Source organism: Alexandromys fortis, unplaced genomic scaffold, assembly GCF_014885135.2.
Source record: "Alexandromys fortis isolate MF-2015 unplaced genomic scaffold, M_Fortis_MF-2015_v1.1 scaffold_85, whole genome shotgun sequence".
NCBI classification, from domain to species: domain Eukaryota; kingdom Metazoa; phylum Chordata; class Mammalia; order Rodentia; family Cricetidae; genus Alexandromys; species Alexandromys fortis.
The window spans coordinates 7660462-7683100 of NW_026067975.1; the positions used below are offsets into that span (position 1 = coordinate 7660462).

Genomic DNA, 22639 nt, shown 5'->3' on the forward strand with positions numbered 1-22639 from the left:
GGTGAGCAGCCCTTGGCAGAAGCCCAGAGAGGAAGGAACCTTGAGCTCGAGCCCAGCTCTGTGCTGTACCCTGGGTCTTGGACGCTTTACTCATCTGTGAAATGGGAGTGTAACAGTAACACTTTCCTCATGGGACCATCATGGGACTGAAAGGGGATGAGGTATGAGATGGCTGAGCACTGCTGTGAAGCGGGTAGGCACACCAGGTTTTGCTATGGTTCTTTTTTTTTTTTTTTTTGGTTTTTCGAGACAGGGTTTCTCTATGGTTTTGGAGCCTGTCCTGGAACTAGCTCTTGTAGACCAGGCTGATCTTGAACTCACAGAAATCCACCTGCCTCTGCCTCCCAAGTGCTGGGATTAAAGGCGTGCGCCACCACCGCCTGGCTTATGGTTCTTGTTTCTACATTATAGTCACTTGGTAATGGCTGGTCTTCAGAACAGAGGTGACAGATAGATAACCTCTGTTGACAGAGTGTGTGCCTAGCATGCACAAGGTTCCAGTTTCAATTCTCAACACTATACAAAAGCAGTGGGTCATAAGAGGATAAATGAACCAAAAACCAGTTTCAAGCAGTGTGTTCTGGCACAGGGGACCTATTGGGGAAGCCACAGACTGCCCATGCTTCTGAGTGATTAGTAGAGGTGCTTAAGTGAAGTCCCACAGGCTGGTACAGCCATGGGGAGGTGACACCAGTGAACATCTGTCCTGGTCTTGCTTCTGGCGGGAGGTAGGAGTAACACTGCTTCCACATCCTGGGGGTTCCTAAGTATCCGGGCCAACACTGTCATTAGGTCAGGTTGTACTCATGCTGTGAATATGCCCCTGGAAAGCAAAATAAACGCACAGAATGTTCCAGTGATGTGTGGTCTTAGACATGGTGACGGCAGTGTTGAAAAATAATTATGTAATAATTATTGGAAATTCAGAGAAATGCCTTGGTTGGGAGCATGCTTAGTTTCAGCTGTAAATGTAAAAGAGAAAACCACCTTAACTTACAATGCTAAGGAGCGCCACACACACATGAACAGTGTTCGCAAATAAATGCTGGTTATTAGATGAAGAGAGACATAAAGCAGGGATTACCAGGGAGACTAAAGACAGGGCAGGACAGAGAGCAGCAGACTAGAGGCTTCATTTAAATCAAGAGTCATTCTGAAATTTGTTCCTAGAGCTTGTACACACACACACACACACACACACGAAACTCACACACAAACGCGCACACACATGAACACACATAAACCCACATATGCATACACATTCATGCCTGTGTGCAAATAAATATGTATTCTTTCTGCACCCCCAGAAAGAGGAATCTCCTGGAATAGTGTGTATATGGGGGGGGGCTGCACTTACAGGAGACAGGTAAAGAGAGAGACAGGGGAGGAGCATTCTTTCCAAGTTTTGGAGAGTTCACACAGAGTCGGGGATTTGCTGAGGAGGGAGAAGGAGGGAGAGGAGGCAGGCAGCTACACCCACTTACTCATAAGGAATCTTCTTGAAGACAAGGTGATCCAGCAGGGTCAGCTGCTCAGCTATCTCCAGGGCTGAGTGGTTTTCAAAGGGCTCAGCTTTCACGCCCTCTGCCTGGGGAAGCAAGGTCAGAGTCAGGCCACTGGAGTGATGCTCTGGGCTTCTGACACTTTTCTGAGGATCTCCTCTCAGTTCTGGTGGGTAGATGGGGTACCAACGAGGAAGCTGGGCTCCACTGCTTGTTGCTCTCTGGATGTGTGTTCTGTGCTGCCAGAGGACTCTCCCCGTTGGTCGCCTACCCTGTAGGGAGCCACCACTACACACGTAGGAAGGAGTCCAAAGCCTGCCCAAGTCACTCAGGTGTAAATAGGCTGCCTGGGTTGCAAACTTGGGTATCTGATCCCAGCTGTGATGGGCCACTTCCTCTGGGTTCTTCCTGGTCCTAGGTGGGCTCAACACAATTTTTCTTTAAAACTCATCAGTAGGTGTGGTTTGGGGGTTCCAGGGTGTGATTTGCCCCTGGGGCAGTGTTCCTGTCTTTGTGAGTAGAAGACAGCTGTCAGCTACCATGTCCCTGACCTATGAGGTTCCCTCATGGATATGACAGGATCTGTCACCTGGGCCTCCACCTGGAGTTACCCAGAAGTTCCAGCAGCTGGCTGAGTGCCCAAGTGGCCTGTCTGCATGGATGGAAAGGGAAGTGGGGTCCACCCACACCCAGAAAACATGCCATTCCTTGAGGCCGAGTGCTCTGTTATTCGCCTCCCCCCATTTCTTTTGCAATCGGTGAGGTCTGTATTGCTAGGCTGGTAGCAGACACTGGAGATATGCAGACCTGCAAACGTGATTCAGACTCAGGGGGTTCACAGAACGAGGACTCAGGGGACAATAGATCCTGTGTAGTAGCCGCTCAGTCATGGGTGTTTCCTGGCAGAGTCACCAGCACAGAGAATAGAAGCCCAGGTGCCGGAGTGTGGATGTAGGGAGCACGATGCCTTTGGGGAGGATGAGTTTTTAGGATGTGGGCGTGAGGACAGCAGGGGCTGCTGGGTTGCAGGACAAGAGACTTGTGGGGGCATTTCTCCTGTATGCTCTCAGGGATGGGCCCTCTGAAGGTGGGCAGCTCAGTTACAGTCACTCCTGAGGGTCCTATGAAGGTGTCTCAGGGCTGGGTCCAGGATGGCAGGGCTGTGGGGGTCACAGAGGAGTCCAGGAGGCCACGCTGAGGTGTCACCTAGTGTCCCAGTGGCTATAGGTACTGTGTAGGGACAGGTGACCTTTTCCTCACTTTTGATGTTGTCCAGGACTTGAAGTGTCTTTGGAAGTTGAGGTCTGAGTGACTTCGCTCACCTTCCAGAAGGCTTATGAGAACTAAAGGGACAAGCCAACTTTCTCTTTCCCATTGATGTCACTGGCCTCGGTTAAGCTGGACCTAACACTCAAAGGCTCTAGGGACCTGTCAGGGATTGGAGTGTACAGAGATGGGGCTCAATAACTTTTTGTTCTAGAAGAGCCCCAAGGCATTTACAAAGGAAAAGGGCCCTTGTACTCATGAAGTGTAAACATTCCAGCCAGGCCTCTGTTGGCAAACAAGAGCCTAGGGTGTTCTCTACAACTGGGAAGTGGTGGGGGATGCTAGTCCAGCATCCTGTGCCCAGAGGATCACTCTGTAGTAAGTGATGTCTAGGTGCCACGACCTTGCCTGCCTTGGCAGGTCATTGAGCTGTGTAGGCATGCAGAGCTATTCCTGGGCCAGAATGTGGGTAAGCTACTGTTCTCCATGAGGGATGAAAGCGGAGAGGAGCCAGGGCCCAGAGTCCTAAGCTCTTACACTGGATACTGCTAACTCACTAGTCAGCCCGGAGCTGAGCTGATGACATGGAACCCACCCCGGGCAGGTCAGAGTCTGTCTTGAGCATTCCAACCATCATTAATTCAGTGGCCAGTGACTTTGGTGGGGTTCACAAAGGTACTCAGGGGATCCTAGTTTAGCACTGAAAGCACAGGAGATCACTATTCTCTTACAGTGTATGGAGTGCAACCCCTAGCTTGTGCTCTTTCATGTTGAACACAACTCTTCCCTGGGGTCCTGTCATTTCAGGGCAGGTTCAGTGAGCACACTGTGACTCCTCAGGATGGGGTGGCATGGCCTAGGGTTTAAATTCTTCTCTGGGGTCAGCTGGACCTGAGTGTGAACAGCTTGCACGACTACCACTTCCCATTCACACCGCTGAGTGAATGATTGAGATCTCTGGGCCTCAGTGGCCTCATTTGTAAAATGGGGGTAATGATGCAAACTTGCAGCATTACTGACAAGAGGGTCTGGAGTCTTTCAGAATCTCATGTGGTCCAGCCCATAGGTGTCTCTCAATGGCTCCTCCCTGAGAAGTATGACAGAGGGAGGGGAGGGGTAAGGGAGAGGAGGAGACTCAGTGGATGAAGAAAAGGGAAGTGGCAGTGTTATTGGTTGAATTTTGCTCCTCAATAACGGAGCAATTTCCTAGGCCCTGGGGGCTTGTCTAGAATCTTTGTCAGTGTAATGAATTTACAATGAGGCCAGCAGGGTGGGCCAACATGACAGATGTCCTTGTAAGATGAAACATATGGACACAGTGGACACAGACACATACACAGAAGGAAGACAACCCAGGGATACCAGAGGATATGACCCCAGGACCATGGAGACACGAACGGGGGTGGGTGGGTGGGTAGTACAGTCAGAGACTGAGAGAACACAAAGCTACCAGCTGCTGGCAGAGGCAAGCAAGTGTCCTCCTCTAGAGCTCCTTGGGGGAGCACAGCCCCACACACATCTTTTCTAGAGACTTCCAGGCTCCAGGACAGGGGGAGGAACACAGTGCCTGGTTTGTGACACTTAGCCGCAAAGCCACAGGAAATGCATGCATGTGATGACTTGGTCAGGGAGTCATGGAGTAATGAGGCTGGGGAGGACGTTGCCTTGGTGATCAGGTGCAATGGTCATCCTGCTCACCATCTGTGTGATCTCTTCTAGTGTGATCTGGTTGTCGCCTGGGTCCTCCTGGGTCAGAGTCCTAGGGAGAGGAAAGCATGTGAGCCCCAGAACACCTCTGACCCTCACCTGGCTGTCTTGTGCAACCTCTGACCCTTGCTTACTGCCTTTACCCTGAGGCACTACTTCTCTCTGTCTCCCTTGTCCTCGTCTGCTTTACTGACTTATTCTTCATCCTTCTGTATGGGGAAGGTCTCTTCCCCAGCCTCCGAGCTTCCTACATACTGTTACGTATGTATATGTCAGGACCCAGAGAGACATGGGCAGGGGCCTCTGAGGTCAGGCTGGGACTGTGGCAGGCACTGCTGTGTGCATATGGAATGATGGGACACGCACCGTGAAGTAGTGCCAGACTTGGAGGATCAGAGTGAACAGGAGATGTTCCTAGATGGGATGCCCCTCAAGCCTGGCTTCATCAGAAGACCCAAAGGTAAGGTGACATAGTAGAATGGAGGCCCAAGAACCCAAGATGGGATAGTGCTGAGTGAGAAGTGAAGAGGGTGTGGTCAAGCTAACTAGAGTGAATATGGGAATGCATGAGAATATGGGTGGGTAGGGCGGTAGGCTCTTTTGACAGACTAAGGGCCAGACCTGGGTATGCATAGGGAAGCAGAGAGACATCTTTAGGGATTGGCTGAAGGGAGTGGAACTTTGGAGATCAGCCCTGGGAGCCAATGTCAGACTAGGAACTGGACATTCTGAGAACTGGCTCTCTTGAGGGTCCACAGCAGAAAAAGTCCTGCTCGACACAGCCCTCCCAGCCCCCAGGAGAACCTGGAGGGAGACACCAAGGGCCTGGGACTGCTTGTGTGCATGAGTATGCCTGTAGGCACTCCACTTAGCTTCTTTCTCTCGTCTTCTCTTTTTCTCTTCCCCCATACACACATGCATGCACACAGAATATGTTGCAGATGAGGGAAGGCCAATGGTATCCTAGGACTGTGGTGGAGTGATAAGGTCTCCTATCCTTGGGATAGGAGAGGGGCTGGAGACTCGGGCTATAAGTAGAAAATGCCTCAGGTGGATTTGGGAGAAAGTCCTGAGGCAGATGCAATGCCTGGGGTGTAGAGTTGGCTTGCTGGGCATGAGGAGGAGAAACCTCCCCAGCCTCTGGAGAAGCCAGTCTAGGTGGAAGGAAGAGAGCAGGAGGTAGGGTGCCGGTGCGTCTATGCCATTCACCTTCTGAGAACCTGCAGAAGCCACATGCACCACCTTGCCTGAGCCTTACTACACCCTTGAAGTCAGCATTGTTCATTCATTTTAAATAGGAGAAAATGAGATTTGGCTAAGGGCCGTTTTCTGGTCAACAATGAATCACTGCCTGAGGTAGCTCAGATGTTGGACTGTCTGAACCCTGACCTCTGCTAGAAGAGGCAGGCTGTGGATCATGCTCAACACAGGCCTGAGGACAGACAATTTAACTGAGTTTAAGCCAACAGACGTTCCTTGAATGCCTGTGAGCATCATTCAGTAGAACTCTCTGTAGTGAGGAGATGGGTTGCCCATGCTGTCTAAGCTAGGAGCCTCTGGCCATCTGAAGCTCTGGGGACTGAGGGACACTATTTTATTGTATTCAGTTTTAGTTCACTGATATTTAAAACGCTGTATGTAGCTAGTACCTATCACATTGGATAGCACATGCTGGACAGGTATTAATAGCCATGGACATACATGGAGAAGGGGTACATGCCCCCAGCCCCAACAGGGTCTCATGTAGTCTAGGCTGGCTTACTATGTAGTCAAGGATGATTTTGAACTTCTCAGACTTCTGCCTTCCAAGTGTTGAGATTACAGCCTGAGAGATGGCATCACAGACATGCGTCACCAAACTCAGCTTATATGGCACTAGAGATTGAACCCAGGCCTATGTAAGTACTCTACCAACCGAACTGCATGCTTAGCTCCATCAAGGTCTGGTGAGGGGTGGGGAGAAGAGGGGTAAGTACACAGAGCACCCATGCTTGACTCTAGAGCAAGGGACATGGCTCCCAGACATCTGGGGCTTATATCTACCCTGATAAACTCCTGGCCAGTCTGGCTACTGTGGAGGAATAGGGCAGGACCCTGTCCTAGAAGGTCATCCTAGCAGGAGGACCTGCCCAGTCTGGCTACTGTGGAGGAATAGGGCAGGACCTTGTCCTAGAAGGTCATCCTAGCAGGAGGTCCTTCCCAGTCTGGCTACTGTGGAGGAATAGGGCAGGACCCTGTCCTAGAAGGTCATCCTAAGCAGGAGGACCATGCAGCTCTTACCTGATAATGTTGGCCGCTGCCTTTCGCTCCTGTGTCAGCAGCTCTGGATCATGCATGACCTCTTCCAGGAAGCTGATCACCTTGCTTTTGAGCTTACTGTTGCTTTCAAAGTCCTGTAGGAAGACGGGCAGGTAGCTCTGGCTACAGTCACCAGACTTTCCTGCAGTACTCTGAGGCCAGGCTGTAGGAGGGAGTTTCTATTTCCGCCCATTGTGGTTGCCTGCTTTTCTTGTCTTGTCACTACTTCCAGCAAGGCCACAAGTGGGGCTTCAAGCCTCCTAGGCACAGGGCACTGGGACAAGACCAAGACCTCCCCCTAGCTGTTGTACCTCTAAGTCAGGGATGCCCAAGCCTACCTGTACTCTCCCTGCAGACAGGTGGCCAAACAGGCCCTTGTCTTCTTGACGGTCCTTGTTTCCCTTTCTCGGGGAACCTGAGCAGGATCTCCTGGCAAAATGGGATCCCCTTTCTGCCCTTGACCTACTACATTGTCTGCTATTACTTCCAGCCACTGGGAAGCAATTGTTCCTGGAGCTCGGTCCCACCCACCTGAGAGTGCTTGGAGACCCAGTGGCGGAGCACATTCAGCACACGGTTGGTGGCAGCTCTGCGGATCACAAACTCCTTGTCGCCATTTCTCTGGTCAGGGGGAAACCCTGGCAGCGCTAGAGGTAGGGGGAGAGAAGGACAGGAGGGGGAGCTTGCTTAGCAGACATGGTTTGTCAGACGGCCTTGGAGGGGACACTTAACTGAGTTCAGACCCAAATGAGAGGCCATGAAGCCTCAGGGGATGCAGTTCTTCAGCACCCAACCCCTGTCATACCTGCTCCATTTAGAAGGTCCAGGAAGCTCCCACCAATGAGAGTATACAGGGTACCCGAGACCAGAGCTCTCCAGGAACCCCCCTTCTAACCTTTGGTGTGGAACCGTTGCTGTGGAAGTGGGTGCCGAGGGCTCTCTCGGTTGGCGTTCTTTGCTGTGAGTAGAATTTGGCCAAGGATCAATGGGGACTGGGGAGGGAGAATGGGACTCCAGGATGGCAAGCCAGCACTGGCAGGGCCTGCAGGAAAAGTGGGAGGAAGTGGGTAACAACAGGTCAAAGTGGATAGAGGAGAGGGTAAATCTAGGGGCGGGATGTGTGTGTGTGTGTGTGTGTGTATAAGGATAACCCTTAGGCCATCCTTCTAGGGGTTGAGGTTGACAAGCAACCCAGCTAAGACTTTACCCCATTGATGATAGCACGTGGGAACAGACTGCATCCTAAACACACAGTGGCCCTGGCTACAGGCCTGGGTGTGCAGAGCCTAGCTGGTGCCGAAAAAGGGGCTCCATTCCAGCCTCCACGAGAGGAAGGATCAACAGGGAAATAACAGAAAGCAAGGCTTCATGTCCAGTGAGTCGGGATAGCTTCCTAGAGCAGGGAGCTCTCCAGAGGAACTGTAGAAGGACCCACCGTGGCATCTGCAATGCGCATCAAACCCTTGAGGAAGGGAAGGTCTCATGCCTGTGGCTGTCACCCGTGCCACAGAACCATGGAGAAAGGGGGTACCCATAAGCAGAGACGTCCACACACCTGTGGTGGCCAAAGACATCCTGCGATACTGATACTTCTCCTTGGTTGGGGTGCCCTCGTTGGCTCCCGCCGTGGCTATGGCAAAGGCAGAGGAAGCTGAGAGGGCACTGCGGCTATTGTCCAGTTCACGACACGAGGTCATCACGACTCCATTGTTGAAGTTAAAGAGTGGGAATTCTGTGGAGAGGAGGGAGCTGATCCTCAGCCATTCCTCAGTCCTTTAGGTTGGCAGACATTCAGACAGCCCAACCTCAAGAGTGGAAGCTCTTCCTCTATGCCCAGGGATGGCGAGGGGCTCAGGGGGTACTGTGTGTGTGTGGGAGGCTCTGTTCCCTGTAAGAGTGATGCCACAATAGTCCTAGAGAATATTATCTCAGGGAAGGAAGGCTCAGCTAGCCTTTTGCTGCTTAGAAGATTGGGAGCCATCTTTCTATTTCTAAGACTTGTCAATTCTTGGCTTTTCTGGGCCCAAAGCATCATGAGCTGTCTGCTTTCAGGGTACTGGGTCTAATGGTTACAATTTATATTGACAGGGTTATGGGCATGGTGGGATTGAGATGATCTTGCACTTGATCTTCTACCTGGGTTGAAATTCTCCCACCTCTCACTGGCTGTGCAACTATGGGAAAGTTCCTTCAACTCTGGAGCCTCAGGGATCTCCTCTGGACAGTACAGATATGTCCAAAGGTAATCATAAAAAGGAAATTGCAGAAAAAAGTTCAAAAAGCTGTATATACATGGAGACCTGCTGATGGTAATGTTGACAATGAGGTGTGCGGTTAACTCCAGAACCCTTTGGCTTCATCTTACAGGATTCTAGAGCCTGAGGTGTAACTGGCTTGCTTTAAAGACTCTAAGCTAACTTCTTCCCTTTCTTTCCCTTCTTTTCCCTTCCCTTCCCTTTTCCTCCCTTCCTTCTTTGAGATGTCTCCTTCCCTTCTTTCTGAGATCAACTCTCTTTTGCCTTTATCTCTTTGCCTCTGTCTGTCTGAGATAGTATCTCTCTCTCTCTCTCTCTCTCTCTCTCTCTCTCTCTCTCTCTCTCTCTCTCTCTCTCTCTCTCTCTGACTGCTTCTATGTCAAAGACAGCTCTCAGTAAGCTGCAGGCTGTACTGCACTTTCTCTAGGCCAGGCTGGTTTGGCACTCCCCATTTCCCTGCCTCAGTCTCTCAATTGTCTCAGGTGCTGGGATTACAGGCATCACTCACACCTGGGCCTCAATGCCTGTTTCTAAAAATGGGCTCTCCCGGGATCTACTGCTGTGTAAGAAGCCAGGCAGGGCTGCAGGGTGCTCAGGTACCTTTCCTCTAAAGCCTTGTGCCTTGCTTGTTTCTTCCCAGACTTGGAAAGCAGGGGATTCTGGGATTTGAGCTGCCCCATATTTGGCGAGCTTGGGAATAGTAAGGTTCCTTCCTTGGGAAACAGAAAGACTGTCCTGGTGGTTGAGGAGGCCCCTGAGTTCTTTTCCACCCTTGGGTGTCCCACAGTCCTCCTGGGGGTACAGTAGTCTTTATGAGGATGAGAAAGGTAGGTAGGCTGTTCAAGAATCCTGCAGAATTGTGAGTCAGAAACATGAGCGGGCAATGCCACTATTTTCTGGAGCCTTCCCTTGCCTGTGATGGTGGGGATAGAACACAGAACCATATCTATGTCAGGGAGCACTCTACTACTGAGCCACACCCCAGCTTTGCTTTCCTTATCTGAAAGATAAGAGCAATCTAGGTTCTCTTCATGTTCATTGGAAGGATGAAAGAGCCCACCACACAGCCAGAAACATGGGATGCCAGGAAACATGTCTGACTTGAGCTCTCTCCCATATACGAGTGCTGCTGGGTCACTGCTAGGCAATGCATTCCTGCCTAAGTTGGAGTGACTTCACAAAGTCAAGATCAGGGCCTGCTCAGCCAATGTCTCAGCAACCACATCTCTCCTATCCCTGGGGGTTATGAAATAGAATAGTCACTGCCCTCAGGAGTCACTCATAAAACATAAGGCAATACCAGCGTGCCTCCCCTTGACCTGACCTGCATCCCTCTCCTTCCCTGGACATCCACCTGCAGCTCCATGCTGAGGAATGGTACCTGAAGAGTTTTTGCTTTTGACTGATTTTGGTGTTGATGGAGATTTCGTAGGTGACGCCTCAGTGTCGCCCTCGTCACTCTGGTTCTGGTCCACATCAGACTCTTCTTTCACGGGGACTTCTGAGCCTGGGGGAACAGAAAGACTCACGCTCTTCTCAATTATGCATCGATTGGAGAACCCACATCTATAATTCATCAAAGTAAAGCGGAGTAAATTACAAGGGCCTGGCACCCGGATGAAGACAGCTGAATAGTCTAGTTGTTGTAGGCTTATCATAACCTTCCACATGCTCATCCGCGGTGTGACTCTCCAAGACTTCTTTTTCTTTACCAGGATTTCCGAAAACGTAATGGGCACACCTAGGTTCCTGTTAGAATGCAGGCTGTGCAGCCTAATGGTAGAGCGCTTGCTTAGCTTAGCATGCTTAAGGTCTTGGGTTCAATTGTCAGTGGTAGGCACGAGGGGCAGGCTGTAACACAGCTCCTCTCTACGTGGAACAAGGAAGTCTTTCTTTCCTTCATTTTTTTTTTAAAAGAAATGATCTCATGTGGCGCAGGCTAGCCTTGAACTTGCTATGTAGCTAATGATGACCTTGAATTTCTGATTTTCTCTCTCTCCTTTTATTTTTGGTTTTTCGAGGCAGGGTTTCTCTGTAGCTTTGGAGCCTGTCCTGGTACTTGCTCTGTAGACTGGGCTGGCCTAGAACTCACAGAGACCCTCCTGCCTCTGCCTCCTGAGTGCTGGGATTAAAGGCGCGAGCCACCACCGCCCAGCGAACTTCTGATTCTCTTGCACCTGCCCTCTGAGTCCTGGGACTACAGGCTTGCACAGCCATAGCAGATTGTATATAATACTGGGTATCGAATCTGTGAGTCTGTGCTAGGCAGGCACCCTCTCTCTCTCGTTTAATTGAAAATAGATTTTTCATACAATATGTTATGATTTAGGTTCCCCCTAATTCCTCTCATATCCTCCCTACCTCCTTACTCACTCAAATCACACCCTTCCTCTCTCATTAGGAAACAGACATATTAACAACAACAACAGCAGCAGCAGCAGCAGCAGCAGCAGCAGCAATAATTAGAACAGGAAAAAAAAACAGAAAAAAAAGGGCCAAAGAAAAACCGCAAGAAAACAAACATCTAGATTCAGAGACACATATACTAGAACACACAGAAATTCCATAAAAGCACAGAACTGAAAAACATAATATATAAACCAAGACATTATAGGATAGACATTAGGAGACAAAAGAAAACTCCAAAAATGCCACTGAGTTCATTTTGTGTTGGCCATCTACTACCGGGTGGTGAAAACTGGTTTTTCCTTTGCAAGTCATTGTTATCAATTGGAGACAGCAAGCAGCACTACCAACTGAGCTACATCTCCAGCCCCGATTATCTGCATTTCTAAGCTTCTGGTGATGCTCATGTGGCCGAGCAATGGACCATACCGAGTAGCAAGGTGTTTCTGCTTTTGGTAAGATATCTTGGGTACCCATCTGCCTGATTTACCAAGGGCAGTCTTGTTTTCTAGCTCATCTCTTGCTTCTGGTCTGAAATAAGTATTAGTCTCCAATCATGGGAGAGTCAGGGCCTACATTCTCTCTGGACAGTGTGAGTTTTTGCTAAAAGAGGTATGTGTGTGTGCGCGCGCGCATGTTCAGGTATGTGCGTGTGTACCGGTGTGTGTAAGTCAGAAGTTGACATCTTGTGCCTTCCTTAATTGTGCTCCACTTAATCTTTTGGAGACAGGGTGTCTCACTGAACCAGTAGCTCACGAATTCAGTTAGAGTAGCTGTCAAAAGAGCCTTACGGAGCTAGCTTTCTGGCTCTGCCTGCTCAGCACTGGGATTATAGGGGTGTCCCTCTGAGCCTGGCTTTCTCATGTAGGTACTAGAGATTAATAAGTACAGGTCTTCATGCTTGTGTGGCAAGCACCTTACCAATTGAGCCATCTTCCTAGAGCCTTGATGGAGGGGACTTAACTGCTCTGGGTCTCAGTTTCCCCAACTAGAAGGTGAGCACACTTGAGCCTGTTTAAAAAAAACAACTGGAAGCCAAAGGTCTCTTTAGAAAATGCACCCACCCAGCTCACAGAAGTGCATAGTTAGACAGACCAGGGAATCCTGGGTCACGCGTCAAGAACTCTGGTATGAGGTGGCTTTGTAGGACTGACTGGGGCCACATTCCTTCCATGAAGTAGCAATGGAATCTCACTGCAGGTTTGTGCTGGGCAGATTTCTGAGCCTCACACTGTCTAAGATCTAATACATTATACACACTGGATGGTATTTAGGTTCTCTGGCAAGCTGTTATCTTGGTTATCAACTTTTAGCTGTGTGAGCCACCACATGTTACTTATGTGTAGCATGTACTATGGGGATGTCCCTTAATGATGGAACCTTGTGTGGCTTCTCTTCTTTCTAATTACACCTCCTTTTCAAAGGCTTGTGATCAAGTATGTGTATATACACACATGTATACACACAGACACACGTACAGACACAGGCACAAACACATAGACAGACAGACGGACACACACACGAACACACGGCAAGACTATGCTGGTGGCTCCTAGCATATGGTCTGATCTGAGCTAACACAGAATCAATGGGACCCTTCTAGAATGGCCCAGAGAGGCTGTAGATAGGAAGGCTGGATGCTCCAGCAGCATCGTGGGCCACTGCTACCACCTCTGTGTTCCAGATGTGCTGAGCTCTTTCCAGAGCATACAACGCCTTTCTTATTCTTCAACATTTTACATTTCATTATTTTTTTTTCTAGACTGTCCTCTCTTTCTATTGGCGAACATAAAATCCAATGGACCCATTAGGAAGCCTTCTCCAACTCTCCTGATGGTGCCTCTAGTCTATCCTTTGCCCTCTTCTAGCACCTTTCAAATGTGCCCATTCAGTGTCCAGTCTGGTCCCAAGCTAGACTGCAAACCCTGAGGGCAGGAGTCAATGGCATGACTTGAACAGAGCAAGCAGGATGCTACTGTGGTAGGGAGAATGAAGGCACAAATCTGAGAACTCTGGCCGAGATATCATGGGAGCTTCTTCTGTCCTCATTTTGGCAACCTATCTCCTCTCCATGGCTACGGGTCTGCACTGCCTGTATCCTGTACAACAGAGGCCGCCCAGCCCAGCCAAGTCTTACTGTGATGAGTGCTAATGGCGGGTGGTTCTGCTCACGTATCTACTCACTCTGCTTGTTTAGGGTTGAGGACTCCTCAGGCTTCTCTGGAGTTGCAGTTGAAGTTGGAGCTGGGGTTGAGGTCTGGGTTGGGGTCCGGGTTGGGGTTGGGGTTGGGGTTGGGGTATGGGTTGGGGTTGGGGCTGGGGTAGGGGTCTGAATTGGGGTCCGGGTTGGGGTTGGGGCTGGGTTTGAGGTCAGATTTGGGGTCTGGGTTGGGGTTTGGGCTGGGGTCTGAGTTGGGGTACGGGTTGGGGTTGCGGTTGCGTTTGAGGTCAGGGTGGGGGTCTGGGTTGGAGTAGGGATTGGGGTGGGAGTCGTGGTAGTGGTTGTGGTTGTAGTTGTATCAGTTTCATCAGGAGTCTTGTTGGTGAAACTGCTGGTCATACAGAGCTTGCTGGTGTCCAACGTGGACTTGCTGATATCCAGCGTGGACTTGCTGATGTCCCGTGTGGACTTGCTGAAGTCCAGCGTGGACTTGCTGATATCCCGTGTGGACTTGCTAAAGTCCATCATGGACTTACTGGTGTCCAGTGTGGACTTGCTAATATCCAGCGTGGACTTGCTGAAGTCCATGGTGGACTTGCTGGTATCCAGCGTGGACTTGCTAATATCCAGCGTGGACTTGCTGAAGTCTAGTGCGGACTTGCTGATATCCAGTGCTGACTTGCTGAAGTCCATGGTGGACTTGCTGGTGTCCAGCATGGACTTGCTGAAGTCCATGGTGGACTTGCTGGTGTCCAGCATGGACTTGCTGAAGTCCAGCGCGGACTTGCTGAAGGGAGACATGGGTGAGTGCATGCTGGTAAAGCCGTTGGAGCTGCAGCTGAGTGCTGCCAGGTCCAGTGCCTTGCCACCTGTGATGATGGGGATGTTGAGGGACAGCTTCCGTCGGCGGCTTGGGGATGATGTATTGATAGACAAGGGTGGCGGTGAGGAGAACTTGCGTGTGGCACGAGGTGACTTGGGGGGCTCTCCATACAGAAGCTTGTTGTTCTGGCCACTGGCAAACAGGAGCTCCAGTGACCTGTGGGGAGGGAAGGCAAGAAGGAGAAAGAACTGTTGGTGTAGGCTTGCCCACCTGGCCTGCTTCCTACAGGGCTCAGGGGGACTGACAGCAGTGTCTCCCTTATGTACATGATCCCTGATACTAGGGGTAGGTCCCTGCTGTGGGAACTCCTTCAGCCAATGGCCTTTAAGATTACAGCCCATTTGGGCGTGATCTGTTATAATATAAATGCAGCCATAAAGCTCCCCCCCCATTTGGTTCCTGCTCCCCGCTCATGCAGAGGACTGTGATCTGTGAGTCTATCCCTGAATAAAGAACCATCTGTTATTCTCAATTCTGATCTAGTGTGGGATTACTTTATAACATTCTTCTTCAGGTCCCTGCACAGGGTTGTGATTAAAGGGCTTAGGGACAAATGTCTATATCCACAGGGTTTGAATAGGCTGGATGATTGGTGGTGGTGGTGGGGTACTTCTATCTGATGTTGCTACCTTTGCCTCCTTCCTGAGGTACTAAGCCTCCTGGTGGTGGCCTTTGTAGAGTCTTTATCCATTTACATGAGGTTGCTCTAACCTGCAAGTTCTGCCCTTGTCCACACAGTGGTCCTAAGGGATACTTTGTGGCCGAGGAAGCAGAGGCTTAGGGAAAGGCAGTGACTCATCTAACGCCTCTGGCTCTAAACTCAGTGTCTATGCCATGGCACCTGAGAGGTTTTGTGTATCCACTGGGTTTCAAGAGGTTGGAAGTGCACTTAGGAATCCCAAGGCCAGGCCTACATTGAAGACCATCTCAGCCAGACTTGTGCAAAGTCTCTTGGCCTTGCTGGGCCCTCCCTAGAGAATGGAGTCCTCCCAAACAGACCTCTAAACAGGTTGTATGGCTGAGGATGACCTGGTGCTTCTGCTTTTCCAACCCATAGCTTCAGAGCCTTGGGGGTTATAGGCTTGTAACACCATGTCCAGTTTCCTTTGGAAAAAACAAACTTGGAAGGTACTCTCTCTGTGTTCTGGGAATGCTGTGTGCCACCACACCTTGCTTTGGGGACAGCCTCTTCTCCTGGGATCTCTTTGGCCTGGAAGATCTGTGGGTTGGGGAGGGGGTGCACTTACTAGGGAATGGTGCTGATGGGATTTCTTTAAAAATATTAAGTATTTGTGTGTGTGTGTGAGAGAGAGAGAGAGAGAGAGAAAGAGAGAAAGAGAGAGAGAGAGAGAGAGAGAGAGAGAGAGAGAGAGAGAGAGAGAGAGAGAGAGGGACTATGCGCGTGTGTATGTCTGGGGATGTTCAGGTCATAGAGTGAGCATGGATGTCAGAGGACATCTTGCAGGAGTGAGTTCCCTCCTTCCGCCATGCTGTTTCCAGTTGAGCTTAGGTTGTCATGCTTGGCAGCAGGTACCTTTACCCACTAAGTCATCTTGCCAGAACCCAGGGATTCTTGTAGATGCTGATGGCACGGGACATGTATGCACCTGGCAGGGATGGCACTGATGGGTTTCTTGTAGATGGTGATTAGCTTATCTAGGACCACCACAGCAGTGGTGAAGACACGGTAGGAATGCAGGAAGGTGTTGAGGAAGTCGATACTCAGGAAGCGAAGGTCTGTCAGCCGCTCCAGCAGCCGCTCCACACTGGCGTACCGGATCTGCAGCACTTTGCAGGAATTCATGGTTTTGCTGAAGCGGATGTCAACATCATCACAATATAAGGAGGCATCGGACCTGTGGAGGGAGGGAGCAGGAAGAGGTGACAGGTGCGCAGATGTCAACATCAGCACGATATTGGTCCTGAAGACCAAGGGAACAGGAAAAGATGATGTATGTCCAAGGTTGTTTGGGCCCATGGCATCTCTTCACCAGATGAGGGCTGGGGTTACCCCAGGGCACCCCGTGCCTCCCAGTCTGAAACAGTTGTACTAAATGGTCACGGGAGACTTCAGAAGGGTAACACTAAGAAACAGCTGAAACTCTTTCACCCAGGTTTCTAAAACCTTTCACTATACAGCACCAACCCCCAAAAGTATAACAAGCTTTTAAAAATGTGTTTCCAAATTCCTAGCACACAAGAATTTTATACACACAGAATATGCATATTTATGTTTACAGTGGCGTTGTTCATAATAGACCAGACTGGAGACAACCCTGGGATGTCTACCAGCAGATGAATGGACAAATAAAATACAGTGCGATGTTACTCAGTCATGAAAAGAAATGAAATACCGACACACACACTACAACATGGATAAGCCCTGAAGACATTACGTTAACTGAAACAGGCCATTCATGCTATCGTTCCGTTTATAGAAAGGCACAGTACAGACAAATCAGTAACAGGAAGCAGTCTGGTGAATGTCAGTTGCTGGGTGGGTGCATTGGGACCCACTGTCCACACGTTTACCATCTCTTTCCTTGCTGAGTGGTGACGGTAGTGTCTTAGAAGTAGGAGCTGGAGTCAGCTTTACAACATAGTGAGTACTCTTAAATCTACTGACTTGTACATTTTAAAGTAGAGAAATTTATGCTGTACGAATTATCTCAATTAAAAAAATAAAAAAAATCGGGCCAGGTGAGGTGGTACACACTTTAATAACAGCACTTGGGAAGCAGTGAGGCAGATCTTTCTGAATTCAAGGGCAGTGGTCTACATAGTAAGTTTTAGACCAGTCAGGGCTACACAGTGAAAGAAAAAAGGTAATATGAGGTGGGAGAAAAGATAAAAGGGAAATTCCAGTGTTCTGAGTGAAGAGAAACCAGTAGATCAGCTGTTGTTTGGGCTGCCTGGAGGTATCTCTGGAGTTTGGAGACTAGTTTTTCTCTAGGTTTTCCACAGAGACCTGGTCTGCTGGATGAGAAGCTGGATGACATCACCGTGTCAATTCGGGACCCATGAAGGGTACACATTTCAGAGGACCGTGAGGGACAAGCCTGTCCTCCAGCAGAAGGGGATGGCAGCTCTTTCTATCCTGGTCTTGAAGTCCAGTATACTACTGTTGTGATCTCTGCTCTTCAGACTAAGGGCAAAGAGGTGTCCCAGATGTAACACCCCGAGGGACACTCAATGGAAGAACTACGAAACCTTTCTAGAACGATCCCTTTCCACCAGGCTCTCTATGTAGTCATAGGTAACTCCTCAGTGACAGTTGCAAATGGAGAACCAAGCAAGGACTTAAGCCCCTCGAGATAACAGATAGCTGAATGTGATGTCCCCCCGTATGTTTTTCCTTTTCCCTTCCCCATCTCTTCCCTTACCTTCCTAGTTTGGGACAGTGTTTCCTTGTGTAGAGTTTAAAATCCTTCTGTCTCAAGTGCTGGGGCGACATGGTGTGCCATGCTTGGTTCTCCCCAACCCCTGCCCCCCCTTTTTTTTTTTACTAAATGTGAAAATTTTGCCTTTGGCTACAAACTAACCCGCAGTCATTTTTAAACCTCCTGGCCTAGAAAGTCTTCAGTGCAGCTGGCCTATTGAGACCTCTCTCCTCCTAGCTCCCACAGCTACTACTGATGAAGCTGGCTTTGTGAAGCCTCTCATCATGAACTTCCAGCTTACAGGCCAGTGTGAGCAGGCAGTTCAGGAGTGTGTGTTTCTTCTATCTCCCTAGCTTTTGTAGCATAGGGCATTCCACCTTGACCTCACCTTGGTTACTCCTTGAGCATTAGTATCAGCCAGACTACCAACCCGCTGATGGAAAAAGAAGCCTTCAGTGCCTGTCTGGTAGCCCGAGTTGGACTCACTGATGCCTTTGCCTCTGGCCAAGGTGATCACAGTATCCGTGGGAATCTGTCCCAGGCAAGACCTACCCACGGCCTTTTCTAGGACATTCCAAACTCCTCTCTGGGCTGCCAGGATGTGAGGATAAGAGTCGTCACCCAGAGGCCACAGGGGACTAGAGAACTGAGGAAGGAGCTGTGCATGGAAACTGTGTGAACCCAGCATCAATGGTGTCTTCTGGGCTTGGTGGGAATCAACAGCCCCAAAGGCCGCTGTACCCTGCGGTGCTAGCTGGATGCTGAACCACATCAGACTTAATTTAAGGGCAACGGGGTGGGGGAATATTGAAGCTTAAGCAATGACTCTAAAGCTGTGTTTTGTTATTCATAATCATGTTTCTTTTCTAACTTTGACAACTGAAAAATCTGAGAGTGAGATGCAATCTTCACTTGATTTTCCTTCCTTATTTTTATTGGCCTGAGTTCCCTATACACTGGAGGCCGTATACCTGCGTTCCCTATACACTGGGGGCTGTATGCCTGTGTTCCCTATACACTGGGGGCTGTATGCCTGCGTTCGCTATACACTGGAGGCCGTATGCCTGTGTTCCCTATATACTGGAGGCCGTGTGCCTGCGTTTCCTATACACTGGAGGCCTTATGCCCGCGTTCCCTATACACTGGGGTCCATATGCCTGTGTTCCCTATACACCGGAGGCTGTATCTTTGTAGTTGTTTTCACTTGCAACTAGTAGCTGTCTTAGACCTCTTGTCTAAGAGAGTATCTAAGAGAGTGGTGGGCTGTTACTAGAGGAGTGTATAAATGTACAACTAAATATAAGCTCCTATCGAAAGGGTAAGCTTGAAAATCTTGTCATAATGAAGTCCCAGAGCCAAAAGTACCTACAGAAAGAGGAGTTCAGCCTTTCCTGACCGCTGAGGGGAGAACAGGCTTATACCAGCAATGGTTACTTACTGTGACAGCAGTGACTTAAGGGAAGAGAAATATTCAGGCCACCACAGGCTAGGGACTGGGTGGTGGCATGAGTCATGGTACTGCCAGCTTACATCTGGATGAATCCAGAAGTGGAGCCTGGTTATATAACTCTCAAGCTCTTTTGCCTCTAGGGATTCACTTCCTCCAACTGGGTTCAGCCCTTTAAAGGTTCTGCAGTTTCTCAGAATAGTGTTACCAGTGGGGCACTAAGTATTGAAACACATGAAATAATTGGGGATACCATATTCAAATTATAATGGCATCCTTGGGGCCAGTGTGAAGGACACAGCTTGATGCCAGCTCGGCTCTTATTTCCTAGACAACACCCATTCTTCACTTCTTAGTCTCCTCATCTGTGAACTGGAAAAAAGGCCTTCCACAAAGCTTTCTCGAGGGTGGACTGGATGAACCAGTTAAGAGGCCTAGCATGGTACATGGAACACAGGAAGCTGTAAGTGAGCCCTGGTTCTCAATTCACTGGCTCTGCAGAGGGTGTTTCCCACTCCAGGATACAGACAGAGCTCTGAGGAACTGAGCAAATGGACTCATTTTCTCGTGTGTACCATTTCTAAGGCAATTTTTTTGGTGGGGGAGAGCTGGTGATTTGCTGGGCAGTATAGTACTTGCCAAGCGTGTGTGAGGCTCCAGATTCAACTCCCAAATACTTCATCTAGAAGTATGGGAGATTTGAAATGTCAATAAAGAGCCTTTCCCCTAGAGTCTCCAATGAGCAGGGGTGAATCTAGAAGGTGGAGAGATGGAATAGCAGTTTCGGGTAGCGTGTAGACAAATGGCAGTCCTCAATACTGGCTATCCACTGCCCTTCTGTCTTGCTTCTCCCTGGCTGCATCAGCCTTCCCTGCCTGCTGCATGGACCAGAGGGGAAGCTGGAAAAACGGGTTCAACCCATAGTATGTAGACTGAACCACAAAGCTTCCAGAGACAACAACACAAAAGAGACCATCTCAGAGAAACAGAGGGAAGGCCTTCTAACTCAGCTTTGCTCTAGGACATGGATCATTTTAGACACTTGCTGGCACCAAGTCCCCAGCTCAGCCCATTGCCTTTTTCCAGCGGATAACATTGCACCCAAGTGCTCTATCAGAGTGCCACCAAGGGGGTGGGGCTAATACCCTTGGGGTACAACCGTACCACCTACAGAACCAAACCCAATAGCTTGCCAGATGCAACGTTGCTAACTGAGTCCTGCATCCCTCACCAGCCCCATCCTTCACCACATGGTGTAGACCGCCATGTTAGTTAATAAAGTCTGACTGTGCTATATAACGCTCAGAGAAATGAGAAGTGAAATTAAGTATAGGAATATCTCCTGAACGTAGCAGATATGCATATAAACTACAGCATCTGTAGAATGAAAGCAGGAAAAGGATCAACAGACCTCAAGGTACGCCAAATTCATGGTCCGCTTAAGATACGTGAGGCACGAGCTATATTCAATATTCATGGAGTCTTAAGGTGGCCAGCCACTGATGACACCTACATGTAGACGACATCATAGCTGTTGGTTGTTAACTGACATGCTCGGCTGTGGTCCGTCGTGTGTGCTGTTTTACATCTCGGAGAGGGCAAGTGTATACCACAAACCCAAGCACCTTCTGGAGGTTAGGCCTCCTCATCTAACTTTCACTCTGGTCTATGTAGCAGGGAAGGTTGACACGACATGGGGTAGGGGCAGGGCAGGGCAGGAGAGCACTCTGTAGCTCAGCTGATGTGGGGCTGGCACGTGACCATAAGCTGCCCTAACCTCCTGCTCCTTTTCTGCACTCCTATCCATGCTTCTTAATATGTGTTTCAAATGGACTCCCCAAACCCTAGGGTGAAACATCTTAATCTGATCCCTGGCCGGTCTGCTCCAAAGCCTATGGGATAATTGGTCGAATCAGGTGCCCGGAGAACAAAGCTCACTCAGGTTATTGCCTGCATGCCAGTCTAAGTCCCACAACCCCGATGGGATTATTCATCATTTCGCAAGTACATTGCACTGGCCTGCCTTTGTGCAAATACTCACATCGTTCCTTCTTCCCAGAATGCCTTTCGATTGAACAAACCATGACTGGCCTTCAATGTCAGCTCTGGGTTCCTTTTTCAGGGAAGCCTTTTTCAACTGTGCCAAGTAAACCCGGCCCATATCCATCCTCTGCACCCTTCCGGTACCAAATAAACTGTCGGCTGGCACCCTCCTGACTCCCCATAGTGGCATTTCACTGGGTCTCCTTGGTTCACTGGACAGCTCTTCCTACTGTTCCCACTGCGCTCCCCTCTGGTCATTCAGCAATGCAGTGGTGAGGGAATGATCGCTGAGCAGTTTCAAAAAAGTTTAAGGGACCTGGTGCACCCAAAGCTGTCTCTGCTTACCCCCGTGGTGTAGGAGAAACTCGTGGTAATAAAACTGATGGTATAAAGGATTTACTCCAGTACTTCAAAGATAAGTGTTACACTAACCAGACTTGCTAGAGATAATTCAAGTTTAGCATTGCTGGGAAAACCCTTCGGTCAATGTTTGTTCCCCAGGATTGATCTGCAATTAGGCTTCATTCCCATCTCAAAGAAGATATACCCCTCCCCAACTTACAGCCAGGCATTAGGCTCATTCTCCCATCAAAGATCATACCTCTAAGGGGCAACTCAGGTGGGCAACACAGGTGACAACTGTCATTGTGACCCGGCACACCATAAAACATAATTCTGCCAGGTGAGCAAGATGACCCCAGTTAGCAAGTACTCAAAAAGAACAATACTGTAGCACTTGAGAAAATATCTTTGCTGTGTAGATCTCCTACCTGCCCAAGAGGCCAGACTTGTGGTCTCCTGTCTCTGTTTAAATTGTCAAAGTGTAACCTCCAATTGGGACCTAAAAGAGACTTGAGGATAACTGTGCATTTGGAATGAATAAACTAAAGGCATACATAGGCTAGTAAAAATCTGTTGGAGGCTTGTTCCCTTTTGGGCATTAGCCAGAACCACATGCTACGATTAAAGGGTTTTCTTTCATTAATCTCTCAATGTGCAGAGTGACTTCTCACTGTGAAGACATGTAACATCAGCATACAGTAGGCTCATCATGTGCTTGCCTTTATCTTGGTGTCAAGTGTGAACAATTGGGGGGGGGTCTGGCATCTTTCAGATACTAAGTCCTGTGGTATGCACTGTCCCAAGGCACTCACTGGGAATAGCAGAGATTCATATCATCTAGACAGAGGCCAGTGGGCAGTGGGGTCCTGGGAGGTATCTAGTGATGTTATCAGGTTTGGGATTCACAGGTTGGGATGGCAGCCAGACAGCCAAGGTGCTGCAGAGTTGG

General features: G+C 49.4%; 1 protein-coding gene across 2 annotated transcripts in view; it reads right to left on the reverse strand.

Annotated features, from left to right (window-relative positions):
- The window catches only part of Rasgrf1 (Ras protein specific guanine nucleotide releasing factor 1), a 106745-nt gene that overhangs the window by 17765 nt on the left and 66341 nt on the right, over positions 1-22639 (reverse strand). For both annotated transcript variants that reach the window (XM_050157300.1, XM_050157301.1), the window contains 10 exons: positions 16086-16334; positions 14380-14634; positions 13952-14025; positions 13619-13663; positions 10410-10535; positions 8329-8505; positions 7305-7411; positions 6756-6868; positions 4467-4527; positions 1485-1588 (listed from right to left, as the gene is read on the reverse strand). In XM_050157300.1, the coding sequence (XP_050013257.1) occupies positions 1485-1588; positions 4467-4527; positions 6756-6868; positions 7305-7411; positions 8329-8505; positions 10410-10535; positions 13619-13663; positions 13952-14025; positions 14380-14634; positions 16086-16334 (1311 nt within the window). The remainder of the gene's footprint in view (positions 1-1484; positions 1589-4466; positions 4528-6755; positions 6869-7304; positions 7412-8328; positions 8506-10409; positions 10536-13618; positions 13664-13951; positions 14026-14379; positions 14635-16085; positions 16335-22639) is intronic.